The sequence below is a fragment of the Heteronotia binoei genome, unplaced genomic scaffold (assembly GCF_032191835.1).
Source record: "Heteronotia binoei isolate CCM8104 ecotype False Entrance Well unplaced genomic scaffold, APGP_CSIRO_Hbin_v1 ptg000323l, whole genome shotgun sequence".
Lineage (NCBI taxonomy): Eukaryota > Metazoa > Chordata > Lepidosauria > Squamata > Gekkonidae > Heteronotia > Heteronotia binoei.
This window is the reverse complement of record NW_026800017.1, coordinates 1,008,397-1,033,825: the sequence shown is the minus strand read 5'-3', so window position 1 is coordinate 1,033,825 and position 25,429 is coordinate 1,008,397. Positions and strand designations below refer to the sequence as shown.

The window sequence follows — 25,429 nt, the reverse complement described above, 5'->3', positions numbered from 1 at the left end:
TACGAGATAGGCAGGGCTGAGGGAGCTTTCGAGAACGAAGGAAATCAAGAATGGAACATCTACCTCTACAAAGGCAAAGACCAAAGAATTTTCTGTCATCTTCATTTGTTGCTGTGCATGGTTCAATCGAATCCCAAATTCTTCCCACCTTTCCTTTAGCAGAGAACCTACAAAAACAAAATCAAGCTATAGTCAATATAATGAAGAAAAATGATGAGGTGCATGAATCCACAAGCAAAAATTTGGCATCAGTCCGAACAGTACTGTGCAAATCATAGGCTCAGTGTTAATAATCAAATTGTTTAAATCCTGAAAGAAATCAAATTGTCCTGATCACTTTTCAACTACTGCCAACAGTAGGCAACATCTGGCACACATGCCGAATGATGGCATGGCAGACCATTTTCCTTGGCACATCAACAGTCTTGCTCCATCACAAAAGCTGGGGTGTACTCGGCTCAGTTCAGGCCACAGCATAATTTCAGGACTTGCTTGTGAAAAGGTGATGTCATCAACCCAAACTACTCCTGGCTTTATCCCCCAGAAAGGACCATCAGCTTCAACACAACATCAAGTCCCATATCACAAAGGCATGCTGCACTACTGCTCAGTGTGCTCAGACAGAGAGGTAGACATGGGAAGTTATGAGCAGTGGTGCTGCCACCTCTCTGAAAAGCAGAAGCTGACTACTGCCACCAATACTCCCTCTAAGCTGTGGAGTCTTGCGAGCAAAAATTCTACTTTGTAAGCTACTGGCATTAAAGTTGTGAGCTACTACATACATTAGTTTGCTCTAGATCATCCTTCCTGAGTGAAGACAAAAATGTGTGAGCTGGAGGCTAAAAAACTGAGCTAGCTCACACTAACTCACCTTAGAGGAAACACTGACTGCCACCACTATTCCCCCAGAATAACTCTTCTATGGCCAACAATACTCTGTCTCTTGTTTCCTAGTATCTTAACAGATAAACATCGTACTTCACTCAGCAAAAATGGCTGCCTACTCCTGCCTTATGACATTCTATTGTCAGAGCACAGGGCTGGCTCCAGGATTTGAGGAACAATAGGTAAGATGACACCCAAGCTGCCTTCACAAGCATCCACTAAACTTCAGTGTCTCAAGGAAGGTTTCAGACTGTTTATGTACTATTGATACACCACTTCAATACACTGCAAAGAAGCTGCTTCAGTATTTTTACTGCAATTTTCACTGTTACAGTTCAAAAGAATCATACCTCAATAATCAGATACACACTGAAGGAAATTCAGCCAAATTTAAGTGCTTTTTAATTTCATTAATTTCAAGGCAAAAATCAAAACCTGCTTAAATCTGTGAAATTGAGCCACTAAAAAGTACTCAGATTCTGCTGAACAGCACTTTCTAGGTACAATGTCAAGTCCCAAGTATTTTATAGTTACATAAAGTCTTACCATTTTCTTTTGCTTCTTTATTAACAGCTGATTTATGAACATGCTGCATAAGTTTGCTAAGATCAAGCCACCGTTTCTGTCTATAACATGTCTGGATGTGCCCCAAAAAAGTCTGGTTTTGTTTCTTGGAAAACGTTTGAGCAAAAAGCTCCTCAAAAGACTCTCGCAAGGGCATCCAAATCACTTTGTTATCCACGGGTTTATAGCTATAAAGGGTGTAAAAATACAAAACAGGAACTGAAACCTTCAATAGTATGCTGCAGTCACATATCACGGAGATGTTAAGAGAAATGTTTTAATTAATCAAATAATTCAACTGCATGCATGAAGCACTCATTTGGAGCCCACTGTATATATACAGAATAAAGTTCTTAATACAGAAATGTAATTAAATATGTAGCCACACATCAGCACTACAGCAGATCCTTTGTAAAGGTGATTTGATTTGAATTTTGTTTGCTTGCAGCAAATATGGGGGGGGGGGGCAGTATAATCAGATGCACTGCACATAGCAGTCCTAAACCATTATGAAAAACAGTCTACACCAACAATATGACAGCTTTTAACCACAGTCGCATTTGGAGAGCACAGCAGAATGCAGTGTGCTAACAGAAACTGAACTCATGATTAAGTGTTGATATGGTTTATTCTAGTAGTTGACAAGAGCAATTTACAAAATCATTAATCACTCACCCCCCTAGCAGATCTGCAGTATCACTCTGCTGATTCATATTGACAACCCTCAGGTGGTGTCCTTGAAACATGAATCAAAAACAGAAAACGTAATAAATCTAATGAACAACTCTAGAATTTTGATAGAACTTCCCAGGTTTATGCTACATTTTACCTGTAATATGGGCCAGGTACTGTACAGTAGATGTTTTGCCAGTTCCTGTTTCACCAACCAACAGCACAGGTTCTCCTTTCTCAACACATACTGCAAGCTGCTCAATTAATACCGAAGATGGACGTGTGGGTGCAAATGTCTGCTTTTTCCTGTCAACATACAAAAGCGCAAAATCTTCTGAAACACTACTGCAGTTTTAAGTCTGTAGTGTATCAAGGCAAATTGCCATCACCAATTCAACACATTTATGTTCTCTCTCATGAGATTCCCAAATCAATCAATTATAATTGCTAAAAGAATTACCACAGAATTTTACACTACAAAATGGTCTGAAAGTCTAAAGCCATCAAATACCTTTCCATTAATAGTGCACGGGTTTGGTTCCTAAAGAGATGGACTCTTCCTACTGTGACTTCTTCTTCCCCAATTATGATTTCTGGTTTATAAAGCTGACAGTAGTATTCAGCCTGCAGGAAAAAAAACACATGAATGAACTCTGCTTTGCTGCTCTTATGTGCTGCAAGTCACTTCCAACTTACGGTGACTCATGAGTTAATGACCTCCAAAATGTCTTACCATTAACAGCCCTGATCAGGTCCTACAAACAGTGGCTTCCTATACTGAGTCAACTGACTGTCAGGGTTGGGGACAAACCCCAAGGCTGATCCATCCTCAGCCATATTTAGAATGACCTTGAGGGCCCCTGGAGGTCTCAGAATGGGGAGGGGTGGAAGTTTTTACACCTTGTAATACCTTTGTCAGAGCCTTCTCACACATGCATGCAAGCTGGCCCAAGTCTTCTCCTTCCCAATCACCACATCTGTCCCTCTTTTATCCTTTCTCCCCTTCCCAGTTCCACCACTTTGTGCTTCAGATTGACCCTCTGCCCTACCCTTCCCATGTTGGTCCTTTCCCTCTGGTATATTTCCTCAAATTTCTCTTTTTTCCTTGGCTTTTCTTTCTTTTTGTTTTTATATGTATATCTGAAAAACTCTTTAAGAAATCAGATGTTGTGGCAAACTCATTTATTTTAAAAATTATTTATGTAGATTTATAGTCCGCCCTTCCCCATAATGGGCTCAGGGTGGATCACAAGCACGATAACACAGTAAAACTGTAAAAATCCAACAATAAAACCATAAAACAATCAATGAATAATCAAAACATGCAGAATAGATGGTACACCACATTTTATAGATTAAGAGGATGCTAGCTTGCCTCAACCAAAAGCCTGGCGGAATAGCTCTGTTTTGCAGGCCCTACGGAAAGGTAGTAAGTTCAGTAGGGCCCAAATTTCCATAGGGAGCTGATTCCACCAGATCGGGGTCAGGGCCGAAAAGGCCCTGGCCCTGGTCGAGGCAAGCTGAAAGCTCTTCATGATCCACACGATCAAAAGATTTGCTGTAGTCTATGACCAATACTGCCATTAGCCTATGTCCTGGTTTTGTTCTTGGCTCTCAAGTTTGCACAGGGCAGGCTGCAAGCAGGGAACACATAGGCTCACTGCAGAGATGCAAATGAAGAATCTGGGAGAGCCACTGTGAGGAGCCCCATGCAGAAGGGAGGCAAGTGCTAAGTGCGGGATTAGTCTATGATACAGAACCTGAATTTCTTCTAAAATTCTCTGCTACGCTCCAGTAACCATCATAAATTTGCAATATGATCTCTAGTGCCTCTTCCTTTCCTGAATCCAGCTTAAACATATGGGGTTTTTTTTTCTTCCATATACGCTAAGAGTCTTTGTTGTAAAACTTTGAGCTTCACTTCGCTTCTGTATGAAATTAATGTAATGGCTTACTACAATATAAATACAGAATGTAGCCTTGTACTATATATCACACAACTGAGTATTAAGATGTGTTGCCTACAAATCCAAGAGTCACTTTAGAATAGTGTAAACTCCTGCCCCATCCCAATGGATTTTGGACTCTGAACAATCACCTCCTATCACTAGGTGTTTTTTCCAACCACTTCCAGCTTCAGAAGCCATGCAGCACAGAAAGCTACTATTCAAGAAATATACATCTAATGCCTATATATGAGTATAAGACTAGTTGCATAGTTCTTAAATCCCAGGTGTTATTCCTTTTTTTTAAAGCCACAGATACTTAGAAAATAAGATGAATACAATATTTCATTGACTGAAATCCCTCAGGAAGAGGCAAGAATGAACATTACCAAGCTATTTCATCAGACTGATTTTCCCCCTGTGCAACAGGACACTGACAAAATATCTGTTAAAAGTGTGTGACAACTTTTAAAGTACCTTTTCCTTGGAAATGTTCAGTTGGCTCCCAATGATTTCTGCTATCTTCATTCTGCTGCTATGCTTGGACAACATAGCGGTGAAACAGTCCAATGCCTGTCCAGGGGAGGGAGGAGAGAAGGAAAAAAGAATGAATAATTTCTAAGGGGAAAGCCAAACTGAGAGTGATGTCCAATAGCACAGCAATAGCCAGAAGCCTGGGAAGAGGCTGGCTGTTAGGGGATGGAGCTGCTAGGTCAGGGGAGAGAACACTTCTCAGATGGTGAGGTCAAAGAGCATGACATGGTTGAGGGCTCTGCCCCAAACCCCAATGCTGAGCCAACGCTGTAGAAGGCATTAAGGACAGCTGCAGAGCCGAGTTAGGCACCACAAGGCAGGAGTAACACATGTGCCTAAGAACATGAGAGGTAATTACAGGAGAGTAGGCTAGGAGAGGGACTGAAGGCGGCTGTGTCAAGGGAGTGCTGAAACTGCCTTGAGGGAGCCCTGCATGCTATAAAGAAGCTGAATGTTTGTTGCCACAACCTGCGCCATGATCATAGTGCCTGCTCGCTGGAGGGCATCAACCAAGCTCGCTAAAACCTTACAAGCGGGACGTGGCAGTGTCGAGTGAGATCCAATGACCACACTATGGGTAAGTTCAGTTATTCAAAAACTCTCCTTTCATGAGATATCTCTGCCCTAATGCAACTCCAGAACAACTATCACTTCCTAGCAGTTATTCATGTCACTACAATCATATGTATCACCACATGGAAGCAGCAGCTCTACCTGGGTTGGACAGTATCTGAGGATAGACTATTAAATTTCTGAACCAGTCCATTTCTTAAATGCAACCTAGATTTGTGTCAATATCACCTGAAACAAAGAGCAGCTCATACCTCATGAAAAACATTCAGCACAGTAGAGGGAGAAGATCTGTCAAAGCGGTAAGCAACCCTGTTGCACCAATTCAGTAAGTCCCTAAGGTAAAATGAGAAATTTTTTGAAGCAGCTGAACAGCAATGCTTTCATTTAATACTCCCCCACCTGCACACTTCTACAGTTCCCTCTTCATTAACTGCTTGGTATTAAAAAGAATACCAACACATCACATTTTTTATTCAATTAATGGATTCTCGCTAGGAATTTCAATTAAGGCCAAGAGAAATGGCCTCCAAAACTTTAGGGAGCAGTTGTCCAAAGATGATTTGTTTCCCAGACCAAAATATAAATCAGCTTAGATATATATTACAATACCTCAGAGATAACTCTCTGCCCTCTAAACTTGGCCTTTTGGTTTCTGGTAATAAGTGAGATGCATCTTCTGTTGTTTTCTCATCTCCTGAAATCTTATTTTCAGACTGATGTTTGTTGCCAATAAGTCTAATGTAGATGTCTAACAGGCAATCCATTACTGTAGAAAGTTTAGGAAAACTCTTTTGAAGAATCTGTAAAAGGGAAATATGTTATTTCAGCCAAGGGCTTACACTAATGCTTCAACAGTGAAACAGCACCCTGATTTTTACTCCAATACTGACATGTAGAATCCTAAAAATAATATGAAGAAAATTCGTTTAGTACAACTGAACTCCATGGTCCAAGTTGTTTAATCCTCCTACTCACATGTAGTGAGAGAGCAGGACTTCACCCAGCCACCAGAAGTGGTTATCACATCTTGTTAGCACCCGAATACACACAAAATTTAAGTATGTAAGTGCCTATAGCAAGTCAACTCTGATTGCATATGGGATGTCAATGTTATCTGAATAGTAGCTACTTGAAAAAAAAAATTCTCATGTGAAGGCACAAACGTAATGACTGAAAGCCTGTATCTGGAAGGCAACTTCACAGTGCCGGATGTATACATGTGGTTATCACATTTTGTTAGCTGATTTCACATTTAGCCTTGAGGTATGATTCAGCCAAGTCATTCCACAGAAGCTGGCCTTATTTGCTTTGTACAAACTAAACATAGTTGGGGTTGCTTCCCACGTGTGATGCGCGCGTGTGTGTGTATGTAAAATATCTGTTTGATCCACTGTCATGTTTGGCAATATTAACCAAGTTTCAGGTGTAATAAAATCAAATTAGCTAACATTACTGAAAGATATATGCCATCAAGTAGCCTCCAACTTATGGTCAACCTATGAATTATTTACCCCCAAATGTCCTAGCACTAACAGCCTTGGATCAGGTCTTGCAATCTGAAGGCCAGGGCCTCCTTTATTGATACTACTATTATCAATAAACAAGCCCTTAAAACCTTTTTTTTTGTCAATGGGCTCTGGGTTCAATAAAATCAGCCAAATTCTATTTGACCATTCTTTTAGACCTAACACAGGTTTTTCTTTACTTTTTAAGTTGACCATCAAGAGCACAAGCGAACTGGTCATGCCAATAGAGCTAGTTTGGAAAATCTCTCTATGGCAGCTTCCATTATTCATTGGCTTGCCTCTTCACAGGTCACCTGAAATCATGCATGAGCTATGCATTCATCTTCCCTAAGTGCCTTCTGTAACATAACAATCATTTTTATGAATACTGCAGAAAGCCAACATTGCTTAAACAACATTCTTTACTAGTTAAACAATCTTAGGCACCAACATATAAGAAATCATGAGATGTCAAGGTACTGAATTTGAAGTTTTTAAAAGAGTCTTAACCTTTTTGCCAAGGATCACAGTTTTTATCTACAAAAACAAGAGTAGTGAATGCATTTTTTAAAATTTCAAATGAAAGGATTACACAGAGGCTGTCACCTATTCAAAAGATTACACCTCTTCATCTCCCCACCCCAAAAAATACCTCTTTGAGTTCAGCCTTAGGCATATTATCAAGCCGAATCTTCATCCAGTACTTGTCTAGAAGAGCAGCATGGCTGTTCTGTTGTCTGTACCAACCACCACTATAGTTGAAGACTCTAAATTTATCAAGTCACAGGTTATTTTTCAATAAAGTTGAAGAATTAGAATTGTTATAGAACAGAACAGATCAAGCCTAACCACTCACAGATTAGCAGGGGTTCTAGAGATCACTCGGCCTGCAGGGCCAAAGCCCCAAAAGTCATCAGCACAAGAAACTTAATATACATCATCTACAGTTCCCTTACTAAAAAATGGTTATTTCTTAATTTTAAAATGCCTAATAATGAATAGTGTCATTTATAGTAGCAACAACAGTCTTTATAATAGTATTCATGCTAAAACACTCCAAATATATAACTTTGTATGTGCCTTTATATAAACAAAGTGTTTACAAAATGGCACGATCCATATTACTGAAGTTTTCCGTTTCTATTTTGATGTGCCTACATTGTAATCATATCCAAACATAGTGGTTCGGTTTCATTTAGCTGTAACAAGATTTGACAGACAGGTTAGGCACTCCCTAAGAGCAACCAATAAAAGCTGACAGAACGCTAGGGAAAAGCAGTTGTAAAACAGTAGTTAAGAGAGCAGTTGGGAGTTTAGAGAAAAGAGTGTCTGGCTAAGTAAAACTATGGAGAATAGCCATTTTAAGCTGATTAAAAACGGGCAACCTGTAACAAACAATCACAATTACAGGAATAGGGAAACCATTCAAAAGTTCAATTGGAAATGAAATGTTGTTGACATCTACCTTACTTTCTTTGATGTTATGTTCCATAATAAAAGTTAACTTCTTGTTTTGTTTGACTGTGTATTTTGAGGAAAGAAATGAACATACACAAACTAGTGAAGATCTTGGCTTAAATATATGTTTAGGATATGATGGCAGTGTGTGAATGGAACAGTGTCTAAGAACATAAGAGAAGCCATGGTGAATCAGGCCAGTGGCCCATCCAGTCCAACACTCTGTGTCACACAGTCGTCAAGTGCCATCAGGACATCCATCAGCAGGGCCAGAACTCCAGAAGCCCTCCCACTGTTGCCTCCCAAGTACCAAGAAAAAGAGCATCACTGACCCCAAGTGTTTCATCTATACAATGTGGCTAACAGCCAATGATGGACCTCTGTTCCATATTTATCCAATCCCCTCTTGAAGCTGTCTATGCTTATAGCTACCACTTCCTGCAGCAGTGAATTCCACGTGTTAATCACTCTTTCAGTGAAGAAATACTTCCTTGAGCCCCCGACACCAGTAACTCAGTAAAGTGTTTGAGTGAGAGCCTGTTATTAAAGAAGGCTGGGCTACCCTGACTGCTGTACTCTGAGTGAGAGCACCTGAGGTGTGAAATAATAATGGCTCTCTATATATTTTGAAAGATGAGAAGGGTAGCAAGTGTGATGGCCTGACCTATGTGTAAGCCAGAACTGGTGAGAAAAGAAGAGGTTTTAAGAGGGTGGTAGGCACTCTGTGAGAGTGGAGAAGGAGCACCACACAAGACTATCTACCTTCTTGTTGCAAAAAGATGGAATCCAGGAGCCACTTTTATACAGTCACTACGCCCAGGAATCAATAGTTCTCTGTTTTCCAAAAGAGGAATCAATACAGAGATCTAAGCAAGAAAAAAAACACCAGAGAATATTAGTTCACCATCAATACTTACAAACATACAGCTCTAATACAGCCTTACAGTAGGAGGCAGAACTGCATACCACATCCAGAGGAGCATAGTCAATATCTTCTAAGAGTATCCAGTGACCTTTGCTCACTGCCTGGGTCAAGGTCCCTGGTTGCCACACGAATTCACCTGGTATGTCTGTACAACGGTACATGCCCAGTAAGACCTATCAAAAATAAAAGCAAGCAAGTTAAAGAACTCATTACATGTCTTTGCATAAACAAAAGATCAATGCATGCAAACACAAAGATTTCTGAAATACAACTGCTGTTTTTTCTTCTATAATTGCCATCCTGTCAATTATAATTTGGGTTGGATCCAAAGGCCACAGAACAAAATTCACCTGTCTTTACCTCCCACTGCAGACCACAGAGTTCCTCAAAATGTTGATCTTGAGGGACGGGGACCTTGGGGTGGGGATTTGTAGTGCATATGTGAGGACTCTGGGAAATTTTTCCCCTCACCCTTCTTCTGATAGAGAATCACAAGATTCAATCCTTAGTTTCTCAACTTTGGAACAATCTACATTACATATAAATGCATTATACATACGTTTTAAAAAATCAACTATAGTCAGGGGAACAAGTATCAGTGTAGTATTTACTACTAAGATTAAAAAATGACTATATAAGGTTGAAAAGCTTTATCAAATACAAATTTTACTTTTAAAAAGTATAAAAATTGCTAACTAATGTGTGTAAGCCTATTTACAGATATGCCATGATGGATCTAATTCACTAATTTTCACTAATTCATCCTTTCTGCTACACCCTGCTGCTCTGCTTCTAACAAACCAAGATTGTTCTAACATGCTTTTCAAGGACTTAGGGGGCTGCAATTTGAAGAATCAAGGCCATTATCAGCAGGGGCACCCATCTGTGACATGCTGTCCACATGGAAGTTTGTGCCATCTAGCTTTTAGGAGCCAAGTCAGGATGCTTTTATTTGCTTAGGGTTCCATCTGAGTTCTCTCTTAGTGACTACCAAAGATTTTAGGGCTTTTCAGCTCATTTTGGGGGGTTTTATCTATTTTATTGCCCACATATTACTTTATATATTTTTGTCTGAATTTTATCTGGTTACAATCATTCTCATTATTGTTTTCTTCTTCTATGATTTGCTCCTATTCATGATTCTCTTTCTTTAGTAGTATGGTTTGGACTGCTTTACTGTTAACTGATTACGCTTACATATTTTTCTGGAGATGTAGCGAAGAAATACAATAAATAAAATTCTAGCATTAGCACTGCGTTTGGAATAACCACTTTGAAAGGTTTTAATATGAGTAGTTATTCCAGTAAACCTATGTAATTGCATCAAAATGCAAGACAAGTATAGGCGTCTGATCAATGAATCCATTTTTGTCTCATTGTAAGTTTATAAACATATTGTAGTATTTTTATAAAGTTGGTTAAAACCAGGGTGGATACAGCCATCATGATTTAAATCACTAGCCAGTAAGACTTGATTTAAATCATAGTTTTCTACATAAAGACTCATTTTTGCTGGTATAACCTTAATATTCACAATTAGATGAAGATTTCATTTTTAGAATAACAACTGTTCATATTAGTTTTATAGTTATATAAAAATATTGATTTCAATACTATTAGAAACACATTATAGATAGGTAGAGGAACTTCATTAAAATATTCCCAAACTGGGTCTCTTTACGGCCTGCTGCCATTATAGGTTTTCTCCTCCAGGGAAAGAATAATGTGATAAACCTTGGGTTATACACACAAACGATCCAAAGTCTTGTGGAGTATTCTGCTCAAAAAGTTTCACTTTCATTTTTACTGCCTGCCCCTCCCTCCTCACACTTAAGTTTCTTCTTGTGCAGATCTATTCCACTTAGGGTTGACAAGTCCAATTCAAGAAATATCTGGGGACTTTGGGGGTGGAGCCAAGAGACATTAGGGGTGGAGCCAGGAGCAAGGGTGTCACAAGCATAAATGAACTCCAAGGGAATTCTGGCCTTCACATTTAAAGGGACGGCACACCTTTTCAATTCCTTCCTTCCATAGGAAATAATGAAGGATAGGGGCACCTTCTTTTGGGGCTCATAGAATTGGACCCCGTGGACCCCTTTTTGAAACGTGGGGGGTATTTTGGGGAGAGGCACTAGATGCTATACTGCAAATTTGGTGCCTCTACCCTAACCCTCCCCCCCCCAGATACCCGCGGATCAATTCTCCATGATTTTCTATGGGAATAAATCTCCATAGGGAATAACAAGAGTTCCCAGCAGACATTTCCCTCCCCTCCCCCCACTTTCTGACGATCCTGAAGTGGGAGGAGGGTCTCCAAACCGGGGGATCCCCTGCCCCCACCTGGGGATTGGCAACCCTAATTCCACTCCATGCAATCTTTTTCTATTCACTGAACTTAGTACTTAAGGGTTGATTCTGTGTACATAGGTTTGTAGAACAATGAGATTAAAGTCTTTTTCTTAACTCTGTTCATTTTATAACGTTTTTGCTGTGTAGAAGAGGCATGTGATCTCTGCAGACACAAATTACAGTTCTGAGAACTGCAAAACCAAGCATCTGTGTTCTGTGATAATATCTTGTAGACAGAGAAACTGCCCAGTAATCTTACAGAAACCTCTGGAAGAGCATGACATTGTGAATGGATTAATAGAATTTATTACCAAAAAAATCAAATATTGCATGCATATACAGCCTTATGCTTCAGAATTAAAAACTAATCCTTATTTCATAATGGAATAACCTTTGGATGATAATATATTTTCCTCAAAAAGCATTTTAATTAAAAGATCCGATTTAAATTTTTAAAATCTGAATTTAAAAAAAAATTCTAAAAATCATTGATTTTTATCCACCCTGGTTAAAACACTTTCCATTTTACCTTGCTGTCAGTTTGATCTCCTAGTTGGACCTTTAGAATGTGAGGTGGCTTCATTCTTCCTGTGACCGCTGCCAAGCATTCAACTATAGATGTTTTGCCACATCCTACTGGCCCTTCGAGTAACACTGCATTCTGTGACGCTACAGCCATAGCAAGCTTTTGAAGATTTGCACAGGTGGACTCAACCAACACAAACCGGTTCAAGATGCTGTCCTGCTGAGACAGAGAAAACAACTATAGCAACTGGACTTGAGTACTTAACAGAAACAGGATGTTTGAAACAGGCAAGGTCAAGATCTATGAGTGGAAAGTTGTTTTTACAGATAGGGACTACCTTTGATAGATCTTGGGGCAATGGCACTCTATACGGGCTTCTAAACTTGTATATTAACACCAACTTATTAGCTCAAGCTCCTGGCTCTGTGGGCAAAACTGCATTTCTTCAGTACAAGGAACTCTTTTCCTAGTGTTTCCCTCCACAATAGGAAGTACAGTTGGCTGTAACAGCAGACTTTTCTGGGGATAAAGATGTCAGGCTCAGTCACACTATTCAGTGCAACCATCATTCATGTTGGCAGTACAAGAGCACTGCTGATGCAGGATGGAGTCCCTTACTTTCACATCAACTATGCAACCAGTAAAAGAAAAACAGGGCTGCAGCACCAACCCCTCCACTGAATCTCAAAAAAACAGTTTAGATGGCTGTGTACTATTCCACATTTCTGCAGCTCTTTATCAAGCTCTTGGCTCCATTCCCAAGGTTTTCTCACTAGAAGGTCCTTTACATAGAATCTCTTTGCTTGCTAGTTCGCATCATGAAAACACCTCTAGCTAATCCAAAATGCTGAATTTCTACAACTATGGCCACTGTTGCAATGTAATTTGAATATGAATGTTTTACTTACATTTTCTCCAGGCCCAAAATTCTGTCGAGGTAGCACAACTCCACAGACTGCTACTACCTTTGCAGAAAGATCAGAAGATATCATCTCTCCTTGAGTGTACTGCTGTTCCTTCTCTTTGTTCCAAAAGATTGTGTCTGAGTTGGCCAAGACGAGGGCACGCTCCACATTCTGCATCCGCGATTCTTCTAGCAACCTGTCAAAGCCATAACCTGTCTTATTAAACTTTTTCTGAACAAGTGGAGGCAACCTTACTAAACCCGATGAAGTACTTCAAACAAAATAATCACCATCCATCTCCCCTCCAAAATACCACATGAAGGAAGCTAATAAAAAAAAAGTACCTACTTAAGTCTGAAATGTTTTAGTTCTTCTGGATTAAAGATCTTCTTCAGGAAAGCCAACCGATTATCATAATTCATACATGTGATCAAAGCAAGACAATTGGCAGTGTACCTAAAGAAAAAAAAGTAGTATTATGAAAGTTAGAGTAATAGGAAGAAAGAAGGCATGTAGGAAAAGGCTAGAAATATGGCTTAAAAAGCTATTTTAAGTTGCAGTTAATGGCATTCCTGGGTGAGAAAGGCCATGGTAAATTCTGAACATGGAGGGACCTTTCAGCTGAAGGAATGGAGCCATACAAAAACAAAACATTTCACAAGACCAAGCATTGTATGTACATCATGCTAAGGAGTGCTAATATCCACTTGAAGAAAAGGTGACTTTGCAGTATAAGACTATGCAGCATTATGCCAGTCTAAGTCTATGAAATCCACTGAGTTACACTGAAGTAACTCTACAAAGACTTGCACTTTATGCTTGTTATGCAAACTAGGTCTCTACTTTAATATACAAATTTTATTCATTTTCCTTTGTGAAAAAATATAACTGCTTTTGACAGTTTTATATTCCTTCAATGATGGCACGAAATGAATCTTATACTGAAACTTAGTCTTCAGACTTTAATTAATCTTCTTCTAGTACTTTGCAAACATAGTAAAAATAATGAAAAAAATTATTTCATTTAACAACAGTAAGGATGCAACCAGCATCTAACAGACATTAGGCTATTGCATGCTCACCAGCTTAGAAGATACGGCACATTCTGTTTTCCTTCATATTTAATACCAACATGCTTAGAAACTTTGTACCATAAAAACTGTGAAATAAAAGGACAACAGCCTCCTAATCATTTTAGGGAGTAACGTAAAATGAACAAGAAGAGATTGGATTTATAGCCTGTCCTTCACTCGAAGTCTAAAAGCCACTTACAATCTCCTTCCCTCACCCTCCCAACAATAGACATCCTGAGGTAGATAGGGCTGAAAAAGCTCTTTTGAGAACTGCTCCTGAGAGAACAGCTATGAGAGAACGTATAACCGACCCAAGGTAACACCAGCAGCTGCATGTGGAGGTCTGGAGAATCAAACCTAGTACTCCCAGATTAGAGTCACTATACCAAACTGGCTCTTTAGGGCCAAGAACCACAGGGATAATTAGCAGGAAATGCATACCTAATTGTATAATAAGGCAATTGTTCATATGATAAACATGCACGTTTCAAAGGTAAAAGATACAGTATAAAAAGAAAACGACGTTATTGATGGTTCAATAAAACAGCAAGTAGACACACATTTTAATTTTGCTGTCCTTGGGCAGAGGTTTTTGGTATGAGACAAGAAAGGTGAACCCTTTAAGTAATGAACTGATGGAACAGGTAAGGGGTACTGAAATATCTTCTCATCTTTAATGACTTCCCATATATTATTGTACCGGTTTGTGATTGCAGGCACCAAAATTTTGGCTGCTATTAGTAAAAAGATATCCTTCTGATGTTTGGGTCTAAACAGCTAGTGACAAGGGGATGATTTTAGTCTGGTTAAGTAACCAGAAACAGCTAATCTTAAAATTTAGTGTAATCCCAGGCTTGGATATCTTGGTACATACTGCAGTTCAACCCTGGCCAAATAAGTCTCCAATCAAATACTGATAATTTAGTCCTACTGACAGAGTAAATGTAAAAAGACACCCCACTGTAAGTACTATACATCAACAATTCAGACTTACCATCGGACCAAAGTATCATGACTCCTCAGTAATGGAACACAAACACTCCAGTCCCACATCTCTCGGAATACAGACTGATCTTTCTGTAGGAATTTATAAGCTGCTTCCATGAGATCTCTTAATTTCATTCGTCTGCGCCCATACCGAACTGTGTTTGTATCCGAACTCTCCAGAAAGAGTCTTTGGAACACCGGTGAAGTATCCTTAAAATATCTCAAAGTAAATCTACAAGAAAAAAAGGCAGTGAAAGCAACTGGAACTTGAACAAAAAAATAAGGACATTTTCACTCAATCTAACAGAGCAGGACCTTTCATGTAAAGGCTCATTGTCACATAACTTGTTAATTGTAAAATATCTCAATGGTTTTATTACTTGAATGTGGACAGAAGTTGATAAAAAGTTATGGGTTCCATGAAGAGTAAAGGATAAGCTAAATGTTTTAATTGTAATAATGTTAGTATTAAGCGGAAAAAATAAGCACCATCAATTTTGCTAAACACACTAGAGGTCTGTTGTAAACCTGTGAGGTAGCACTGAAGGCAGCAAAGAAGCCTTAGTTTTCTGCCTCCATTGTGACTGCTAGTTCGCATCCAGCTGAATTATTCAGGGCAGTTTGGAATCTGACTTCCCCTGAAAAGTAGAGTCCCAAATTGATAATAATGATTTGGTATTTAGCAGAGATATTTTGCTAATTTTTTTGCAGATAAAACCTCTCAACTCCCCCACGACCTTGCTTCTAGTTCAAAGGCTGGTAGAATACTGAAGGCTCCATTGGCTCCATCTGGTCTTTTTTTTTTTTTTTTTTACTACTTCTGCTTGCTCTCCTTATAGGAAATTGACAGTATTCTGCTAGGTGTGAAGCCTACAACCTGCTCCTTGGATCCTTGCCCTTCTTGGTTGGTGAAAGCCAGATGAAGGTGATAAGAGGCCTCCTAAGGGAGACTATTAACCAATCTCTCTGAAGGTTACTTTCATAGGTTCTTGAAGGCTCCTTAAGAAACCATCTCTAGATAAGAAGAACCTAGTCAATTACCACCCAGAGTCAAATTTACCATTGCCGAGAAAGATAATTGAGAGAGCAATGGCTGAATTGCTTCAGGTCTTCCTGGATGAAACCTCCATGCTCAATCCTTTCCAATCCAGCTTCAGGCCTGGTTTTGTGCCCGGGACTGTGCTTGTAGCTCTGGTGGATGACCTCCACCAACAATTAGGTGGTTCAGAACTACTGATTTTACTAGATCTGTCAGAAGCATTTGATATAGCTGACCATTTGGTCCTGGTCAACTATCTGGCCTCATCAGGGGTACATGGTATTGACTTGAATTAGTTTTTCCTGTTCCTCCAGGGACACTCTCAGAGCTTTTGGGGTCCAGGTCTTCTCCTTATATGCAATAGATTGCAGTGTCCTGCAGAGTTCAGACTTGTCATTGTTGTTTAATACACACACACACAACCTCTAGCAAAACTCATCAGGAGATTTGGCATCAGGTACCATCAATACAATGACGACACTCAACTCTTTCTCCTGCTAGATAAGCAGCCAGATGCAGTCCTCCTGGCCTTGGGTCAGTTTCTGGATGCTGTGGTTGGATGGTTAAGGGAGAACTGGCTGAAGCTAAAACCATCAAAAGAGGAGATCAAGTGGCTGGGGAATGCCAGGTCTCTGGCGGGACTGCAGTTCTGCTGGGCTGTACAGAGGTGTAGTATCCAGATCATGTGAAGTGATGTTATCACTTCACTCTGTTCAGACCTCACCTCAAGTACCATGCTTAGCTTTGGGCACCACAATTTAAGAAGAATATAGATAAGCTGGAACAAGTCCAGAGGAGGGTAACAAAGATGCTGAGGGGTCTGGAGATCAAGTCCTACAAGGAAAGGCTGAAGAAGCTGGGTATGTTTAGCCTGGAGAGGAATAAGAGATGATATGATCACCAAGTACCTGAAGGGCTGTGTGGAATTGTTTTCTATGATCCCAAAAGGTCAGACCAGAATCAATGGGTTGAAATTAAATAAGATTTTACGGCTCAACATCAGGAAGAACTTCCTGACAGAGCGGTTCCTCAGTGGAACAGACTCTCTCAAGAGGTGGTGGGCTCTCCTTCTTCTGAGGTTTTTAAACAGAGGCTAGACAGCCATCTGACAGTAATGCTGATTCCGTGAGTTTAAGATTATGAGAGGGAAGGCAGGAAGGGCTGCATTAGTGCTTAGTCCTTGTTCTTACACACCCAGAGAAATGATGAGACACTTTGGGTTAGGAAACAATTTTCTCCAGGCCAGTTTCACCAGAGATCCTGGAAGGTTTTGTGGGCTTTTTTGCCATCTTCTGGGCATGTAGCAGGGGTAACTGGGGTGTGTGGAGGGAAGGTATTTGTGAATTTCCTGCATTGTGCAGGGTGGTTGGACTAGATGACCTTGGAGGTCCCTTTCAACTTTATGATTCTACTGGCTCTTGATGGAATCCCATTAAGTCTGCTGAACTCAGTAAAAAACCTGGCAGTGTGGCTTGATTTGTTGCTTGTGTTGGACAAACAAGAGCCCATGGCAGCAAGGTCAGCATTTTTCTTTCTACATCAAGCCCACCAATTGGCCCCCCCTTTGACCCAGCCTGATCTTGCCACAATGATCCATGCCACAGTCACCTCAGACTGGACTATGCAAAGTGCTCTATGCAGGGATGCCCTTGGGAATACTTCAGAAACTTCAAGTGATCCAGTATGAGGATGCCAGGCTGTAGACGGGCTCATCTTGGTCTACTCATATACAGCCTATCTTGAGGCAGCTGCACAGATTGACAATCAGTTTCTGAAGTAGGTTCAAGGTGCTGATTTTAACCTTTAAAACCCTTGTCTGGGACCAGCATATATGAAGAACCACATCTCCTAATATAACCACACACACTGCTTGTGCTCATTTCTGCACAATTTTTTAAATAATGCCCGGTGCTCAGAAAGTCCACCTAGCTTCCACCAGCATAAGGGCTTTTTCCATCATAGCCTCATCCTAGTGGAATGCTTTATCAGCCCTCAAGACTTACTCCAACCTTGTCAGTGATCACACAGACATTTCACATGACTTACGGCATCACATCTGGATGATCACCAATAAGTTTGCTCATTGCTACGCAGAATCTCTCATGAAGATCATGGTTGATCTGGCCACTAGATTTAATAACTTCTGCATTCCTTTCCAACAGATCCAGCAATATTGGACGAAACTGGCGGCTAATCAGAAGAGTGCATTCTTTGTCCAGTAATAACTGTGCTAAGACACTGAGGATGCATTGACGGTCCTGCTGATTCCAGACCTAGGAGGAAACAGAGAGGTATTTATCCCACATTTTAAAAAAAAATTCCCCTCTATCTAGTGCAGTATATGTCAAACCGTGACAGGCCTTTAGTACCAACAATAGCATGAGATAGATGATGCTCAGACCTCAGGGGATGGGAAGAAATCATAAACTAGAAGGAAGAATGAAAAAAGTATTCTACCAAGAGCATGCAAGAACACAAAGAAAAGGCTTTTTATTGGACCCCAAAAATATCAGCATTCCCAGATATTCCCAAATCCTTGTAATTTATGTAAATATTTAAGAAACCTGGATTTATTGACCTCCATTATATCCTATGGGGGCTGACCACATAAGAGTACAACGGAGTTCAGAAGGTATTTAAACTTCAACTCATAGTCATTCCACCGCCACAATGTGACTCAGCAAAAGAATTCAGAAGGCATTCAGAAGAGACTATGGTCACTTTTAATGCCTTCTAGTCATGCCCAAATAAAAACCAAATCATATCGGCTTTTATTTGGGCGTGACTATTTTAACAGCCAAATCAGATTGTATAATTTGTATTTGGTTGAACAAATATCTGAAAAATACAGATAAGGCATTTTTCAGATATTTATTTGGCTCAGTACATACAAAGCACATACTCCTAATCTGAATTTGAATGAATTGCCAATTTATTTGCAGATATGTAATAGTTCCCAAACAGGGAGAAAATGAAAACTAGAATTCTGTTTTATGCCTGTTATGCATGTGACATCTTATGTAGATAATAAAATATTACCTTAAAAATACACTAGCTCACAAGCTATAAGGGATGCTGTCATTTCTTGACATGGCAATCTTAGTAGAGGCATTTTAACAATCTGATCAATGCTGAGCTAAAATAACTGGAATGCAGAATTTTTAAAAAGCAACCCAAAACCTGATGAACAGTAATAAAAATCTGTTATGCCCAGACTAATGCAACATTGAGAAAAATCTGTACAATAATGAGAAGGGTCTGCACACTTTTAAATTTTCTAAATTAAAAGCATCAACACACTAGTGGGGAGCCGAGCAATTAAGAGTTAAATGCCTGACTGAACAAATATTTGAAGAATTATTTTTTAAATGGTTCAACTCCTATAGAATTTAAAAAAACAACAGGTAAAGGTAGTCCCCTATGCAAGCACCAGTCATTTCCGACTCTGGGGTGACGTTGCTTTTACATTTTCATGGCAGACTTTTTATGGGGTGGTTTGCCATTGCTTTCCCCAGTCATCATCTACACTTTCCCTCCAGCAAGCTGGGTACTCATTTTACTGACCTTGAAAGGATAGAAGGCTGAATCAACCATGAGCCAGCTACCTGAACCCAGCTTCCGCTGGGATTGAACTCAGGTCGTGAGCAGAGTTTAGGACTGCAGTACTGCAGCTTTAACACTCTGCGCCACGGGGCTCTTACTGAAGGTTTTTTTTTTTGCAATTTGTGTATAAAGTGAATAAACTATTTTTTTTAAAAAAAACCCACCCAAAAATGATAACTGAAATAAATAACCAACTGAATGTATCATTAACAGAATTTTTTAAAAAAACACTTACATAATTAGCAAAAGAAAGCTTTCATACTGCCAATGAGGCTCACATTTTACAGAGGGACAACGGATACAGTATTCCGCATCCTACAGAATTATCACTGAAGGCATTTTTGTGCCTCCACCAAAAGCTGTTCCAGATGTTCAAGGAACCTTTGGAAGTGAGGTGTGATGAGAGGAGTATAGCAGCTAGAAAAGTGAATAGGAAGAAATCCTCCCTCTTTGAGTGAGCTCTTCAGTACCTTGCACAAGATGTGGGATGGGTGGGAGAACTACTGATTTCCCCTTCTGATTCCAGCTGCCTGCTCTAAATTTTATTGTGCTCTCTTTCTTTCTCCCCCCCTCCTTTTACAACTTGCTTCTGGGCTCCATTGTTCAAACCCCCTGTGAGAATTTTGTTGAACTCTAAGATCTGACAAACTTTCTAATATTTCCCCCCACAAAAAAGTAGGAAAATAACCAAAACATATCAAAGAGACAGATGGAAATTTTCATCATGCCACTATGGCCACATAGGAGAAAGTAATTTAAAAAGTACAATGGAAGTAAGGTTTTATTATTATACATAATTCAAAGACGACGACATTGGATTTATATTCCGCCCTCCACTCAGTCTCAGAGCAGCTCACAATCTCCTTTATCTTCCTCCCCCACAACAAACAGCCTGGGAGGTGGGTGGGGCTAAGAGGACTCTCACAGCGGCTGCCCTTTCAAGGACAACCTCTGCCAGAGCTACGGCTGACCCAAGGCCATTCCAGCAGGTGCAAGTGGAGGAGTGGGGAATAAAACCTGGTTCTCCCAGATAAGAGTCCACGCACTTAGCCACTATACCAAACTGGCTCTCGAGGCATTTTAAGGTAGATACTGAGTTGATATAATTTTGTACACCTTCCGGTGATGTCAGGGGTGTGTGGCATATGCAAATGAGTTGCGCTAATGAGCTCCAGCACCTCTTTTTCTATGAAATGACCCCTGGAAATATCCAACACATTATGGACTGTGATTTTTTCCCCCAGTATGGTAATCAGCATCCAGTCTGGACTGGAAGAACTGAAATGTCAATATAAAAATGTTAATTTAAGCATCTCATTTGCTGTAAAAGTTAATATTTTGACAGAAGTTCCTAACCGCCCTCACTGGCTAGGAAACTAAACTATTTTCCCCTAAAACCAATTACAACATTCATCAAAGCGCAGCAAGATGATTCAGCAAGATGGTATGACAGCAAGGTGGTATAGCACAAAACAGTATGCAATACAGCATCACAGTACGGTAGTGCAGTAGAGCAACAGAGCAGTAGGGGGAGGCCAACCGATCGATAAATAGATGCCCGCTGCCTCATCCAAAGACCTGGCGGAACAGCTCCATTTTGCAGGCCCTACAAAGGGCCATCAAGCCAGGAAGGGTCTGGATCTCCATAGGGAGCTGATTCCACCAGGTCGGGGCCAGGACCGAGAAAGTCCTGGCCCTGGTAGAGGCAAGACGGGCATCTCTTGGGCCGGGGACTATCAGAAGATCTTGGGAGGCCGAACGAAGTGACCTCCGGGGCGTATATGGGAGGAGATATAGTATACAAAGGCAGTTTATACTGTATTCCTAAATTCCCAGAGTGCATGCTATGCAGGTAATAGGATACTATTTCAAGCAAAATATTATTAAAATTAAGCATTAAAATAATGGATTTAATAATAATATTTAATAGCAAGTCAAGTGAAAATCCAAAAGTTTCCCACAGATTCATTGAAGAACCTAAAAAAAGTTAATAAAAGTAACTTAAACTTGAGTTACATTTCTGATGGGACTTCAATATTAACATCCCAGAGCTCTATCTACAAATCCCTTGTTATCGTGTAGACCTTCAAGCATTTTTTTTCTTTTATAGAAAGTAGTTGGAGAAGCATAAACATTACAAGAAGAAGAAGCGAAGCTCAAATCAAGAAGAGCCAGGGGCTTTCTGTTGCTGCCCCTAGCTGGTGGAATGAGCTGCCGGAAGATATCAGGGTCTGTGAGAGCTTCCGGAAGATATCAGGGCCTGCAAAACAGCACTCTTCCGCCATGCATTTTCATAATTATAACATCCGCAGCAGCAGGATTGGCCCATAGAAACATCACCGACGGTCTACCTCTTCATGCTATTGCGATCCTAGGACCTCTTAGGATGGCTAACCACCATTTTGATCGCTGCCTGAAACCCTAATACCAATATAAGTAGATATTTTTAGAAATTGTTTTTATTTGTTATGTTTTTATTGTTGTTTTATTTTATTTGGTCACACAATGTAACGGTGTGACAATAAATCTGTGAGCTGCCCTGAGCCTGCCTCGGCAGGGAGGGCGGGATATAAATCAAACAAACAAACAAACCTATAAATAACACAAAAATAAATAAAATACACTAAATGTAACCATCCATCAACCACCTCACCAAATTTCTGTCAATAATGTCCAAAATATACTGGATAGTGCTATGTTAAAATAAAGCTCAGACCCAGGCTCTTCCTTTTTGGAAACTGCAGACAGCGTGCCTTCCTGTGATAGCATGACTGGGGGTTTGTTCCATGGGATTCAAAAACTTTCAGTGGCACCTTAAACAAAGTTACACCGTTTTAGCTTCACTGATATCAGTGAATGTAGAAGAATACAACTCCGTATAGGATTGCACAATTTCACACACTTCCCCATGCCCCACTACACACCAATGCTGTCAAATTTTAATGAAATGAACAATATACACATCTCAGGCATTCTTGCCTCTTTTTTCACAGCCTTCATAGTTATTGACATTTTATTGTTATTGTCATAGTTACTTACAGTTATTTAACATCTTCATGTGCCCCCTTGCCCAAATTATCCAGCGATATGGGCTGAGGTGTCATCAATATGCAGATGACACCCAGCTCTATCTGCTGATGGATGGGAACTCAGATTTGGCCCCAGAGGAACTGGGTAGGGCATTGCAAGCCTTAGCTGGTTGGTTGCAACAGAGCCGGCTGAAATTGAATCCACTGAAGATGGAGGTCCTGTGCCTAGGTTACAGGGAGCTGGGATCAGAGATCAGGCACCCATCCTTTGATGGGGCTCCATTGATGCCCACGTCAGGGGTGAAGAGCTTGGAGGTATTCCTGGATGCCTCTCTCACTATGGAGGCCCAGGTTACCACCACTGCCAGATCAGCCTTTTTTCCATCTGAGGCAGGTCATTTGGATCCATATCTCCCCCCCCCCCGACCTGGCCACAGTGATCCATGCAATGGTCACTTTCAGGCTAGATTATTGTAATTCTCTCTACATGGGGCTGCCCTTGACCCTGTTCCAGAAACTCCAGCTGGTGCAGAATGCTGTTGACATCGTTGCCTGTTCGGGCATAGATCCATCCTGTGCTGTGAACTGCACTGGCTACCTATTGACTACCGGATCTGGTTCAAGGTGCTTTAAAGCCCTATACGGCCAGGGACCAGCATACCTTCAGGACTGCCTCTCCCTGTATGAGCCTCATAGGTCTCTACAAGCAGCGACCCAACAGCTTTTGGTGATACCCAGCCCCAGAAACATCCATCTGGCTTCAACAAGGGCCAGGGCCTTTTCAGCCCTGGCCCCTGCCTGCTGGAATGAGCTCCCCCTGGAGATCCAGGCCCTGTTGCATCTACTTCAATCCCTCAGGGCCTTTAAAACAGAGCTCTTTTGCCAGGCTTTCTGCTGAGACAGTGGACGTCACTTGTTATTGGCCTTTCATTCCATCCCAGAGCTGTAGGACCTGCTGGACCTGGACAACAGGCCATATTTATGAGACAGAAATTGCCATTTTAGTCTCTACTCTAATTTTAGATTTTATATATAATATTTAACCTTTAATGGCATAACAATAGCTTACAGAAAGGAATGAGCATACAATTTACCCACATGTCAAGATAAAACAATAGATACATCAAATTGTAACACCAATTGATAATTAATAATAGGGATAAAAAGGACAATGATCTTAATCTTGAGTATCATAGACAACAAAAAAAGAATGAAATTTTACAGTAAAAGGGTTTAACAGGGGACATGATAAAACATTTTAAAAAACCCTTTAATGGGATAAAACATAGACAGGATTCAAAATGGGTGAAACCGAGGGAAAAATTACACTGACCCAAAAGGCAGTCAAGACAACACCACAGAAGAACCAATCAGATATTCATTGCCCTTACACAAAATTATGATAGCCCCTAAGCAATACACTAGCCACACACCCAGCTACCAGCCTCATCAATATGAGAAATCCACTAGCAAGCAAATACTGGGCATTAGATTTCATATATTTTAACTGGTTTTTTAACTGTTGTCTTTTATGATGTAACCCACTCTGAGCCTGTTCTGCGGGAAGACAAGCTAAAAATCAAATGAAATAAAAGTGGTGATAGATGAGGGTCCAAAGCCCATCCAAACACACATTTATAAACAGATAATTCTGTATGAGCCTGTACAGTATAATGGTTAAAGTGGTGGACTAATAGCATGGACATTTAAGACCAAATCTGTTACTGCCAAGAAATTTACTTGGTGATCTTGAACTTTTTTCTTTCAGCTCAATCTACTTCACAAGGCTGTTGTGATTAGGAGAGAAGCACACAACCCTCACTGAGCTCCTTGGAAGCAGGATGGGATAAAAATAAATACACTTAAATAATAGATCGCAGCTATTTCTCAGCATCAAGGAGCTCTGACCCGAAAATCTTGTTAAGTCTCTAAGGTGTGACTGGACTCCAATCTAGCTGTTCTACTGCAAACAAACACGGCTACCCTCTGAAGCTATATGTTTATTAAACAGGATAGCTAGTCCTTGCTAATACAAAAAAAACATCCTAAGAAGGGACCATACACTACTGAGACAAAGTTCGCCATTTCTTAAAAATGTTTAACTTTCACCCAGACAGACGGGCCTCAAAGCTAGAGATTCCGCTACAACTGATCTCCGTCCCTTCTTGTCAGTTCACTAAACGCGAGTAACGACTAGGCAGAAATTACGTGAGGGAGATCGACTCGTTCTGATGGAGTAATAAAGCATTGCTCCGGTGCACTTTAAAACACGGGAAGGATCATGGAGGAAGACTGTTGTCTTCCATTGCCGTACTCTTCGTCCACTACCCAAGCCCACCAGAAAACAAAGGCAAGGCAGAGCTTGCACTCTTCTCCCTCGCTCCCCATTCATGCAAGCCAATCCCTCCCCCCAGGAAAGACTGTGCCATCGAGTGGGCGTGAGGATGGACTGTAACCCTCAGGCAGAGCTGCCGAGCGGCGCCCCTCCCCCATCCATTATCTCCCCCCCCCCGCCCCTTCCTCACCGCGACTGCTAAGGTCGAGGGCGCTGCTATTGTTCCCTTCCCACCTGTTTGGCGAGGAACCTGCTGAGCTCGCCGCTACTCCTCTCGTTCCTCTGCGCTACCAGCTGCAGCGGAGCCGCCAGGCTGAGCTTCAGGTTCTCCATCCTCCGCGTCTCTGGGCACGGGATCCTCGCCGCCCAGAGACGGGCAGAGGGGTGTGCGTCTCAAGCCAACCACCGCCACCCGCCGCTATGAGCGCGACACGTGCGAAAGAAAAGGGACTTTCGTTTTCCCAGTTATGCGTCGCGTCATCTTTCAGGGACACGCGCTCTTGCCCCGCCTCTCCCCTCTC

General features: G+C 40.9%; 1 protein-coding gene across 1 annotated transcript in view; it reads right to left on the bottom strand.

Moving 5' to 3' along the window:
• The window catches only part of LOC132590594 (midasin-like), a 161,435-nt gene extending 136,077 nt beyond the window's left edge, over nt 1-25,358 (bottom strand). The window contains exons 1-17 of the mRNA XM_060263538.1: nt 25,143-25,358; nt 17,988-18,214; nt 14,910-15,134; nt 13,191-13,298; nt 12,846-13,038; nt 11,941-12,156; nt 9,104-9,235; nt 8,900-9,003; nt 7,332-7,446; nt 5,784-5,974; nt 5,426-5,507; nt 4,545-4,640; nt 2,633-2,745; nt 2,279-2,427; nt 2,125-2,185; nt 1,432-1,637; nt 64-167 (exon numbers count right to left, since the gene is read on the bottom strand). Coding sequence (XP_060119521.1) covers nt 64-167; nt 1,432-1,637; nt 2,125-2,185; nt 2,279-2,427; nt 2,633-2,745; nt 4,545-4,640; nt 5,426-5,507; nt 5,784-5,974; nt 7,332-7,446; nt 8,900-9,003; nt 9,104-9,235; nt 11,941-12,156; nt 12,846-13,038; nt 13,191-13,298; nt 14,910-15,134; nt 17,988-18,214; nt 25,143-25,241 — 2,421 coding nt within the window. The 5' untranslated portion in view covers nt 25,242-25,358. The remainder of the gene's footprint in view (nt 1-63; nt 168-1,431; nt 1,638-2,124; nt 2,186-2,278; nt 2,428-2,632; nt 2,746-4,544; nt 4,641-5,425; nt 5,508-5,783; nt 5,975-7,331; nt 7,447-8,899; nt 9,004-9,103; nt 9,236-11,940; nt 12,157-12,845; nt 13,039-13,190; nt 13,299-14,909; nt 15,135-17,987; nt 18,215-25,142) is intronic.
• Nucleotides 25,359-25,429: the final 71 nt, after the last annotated feature.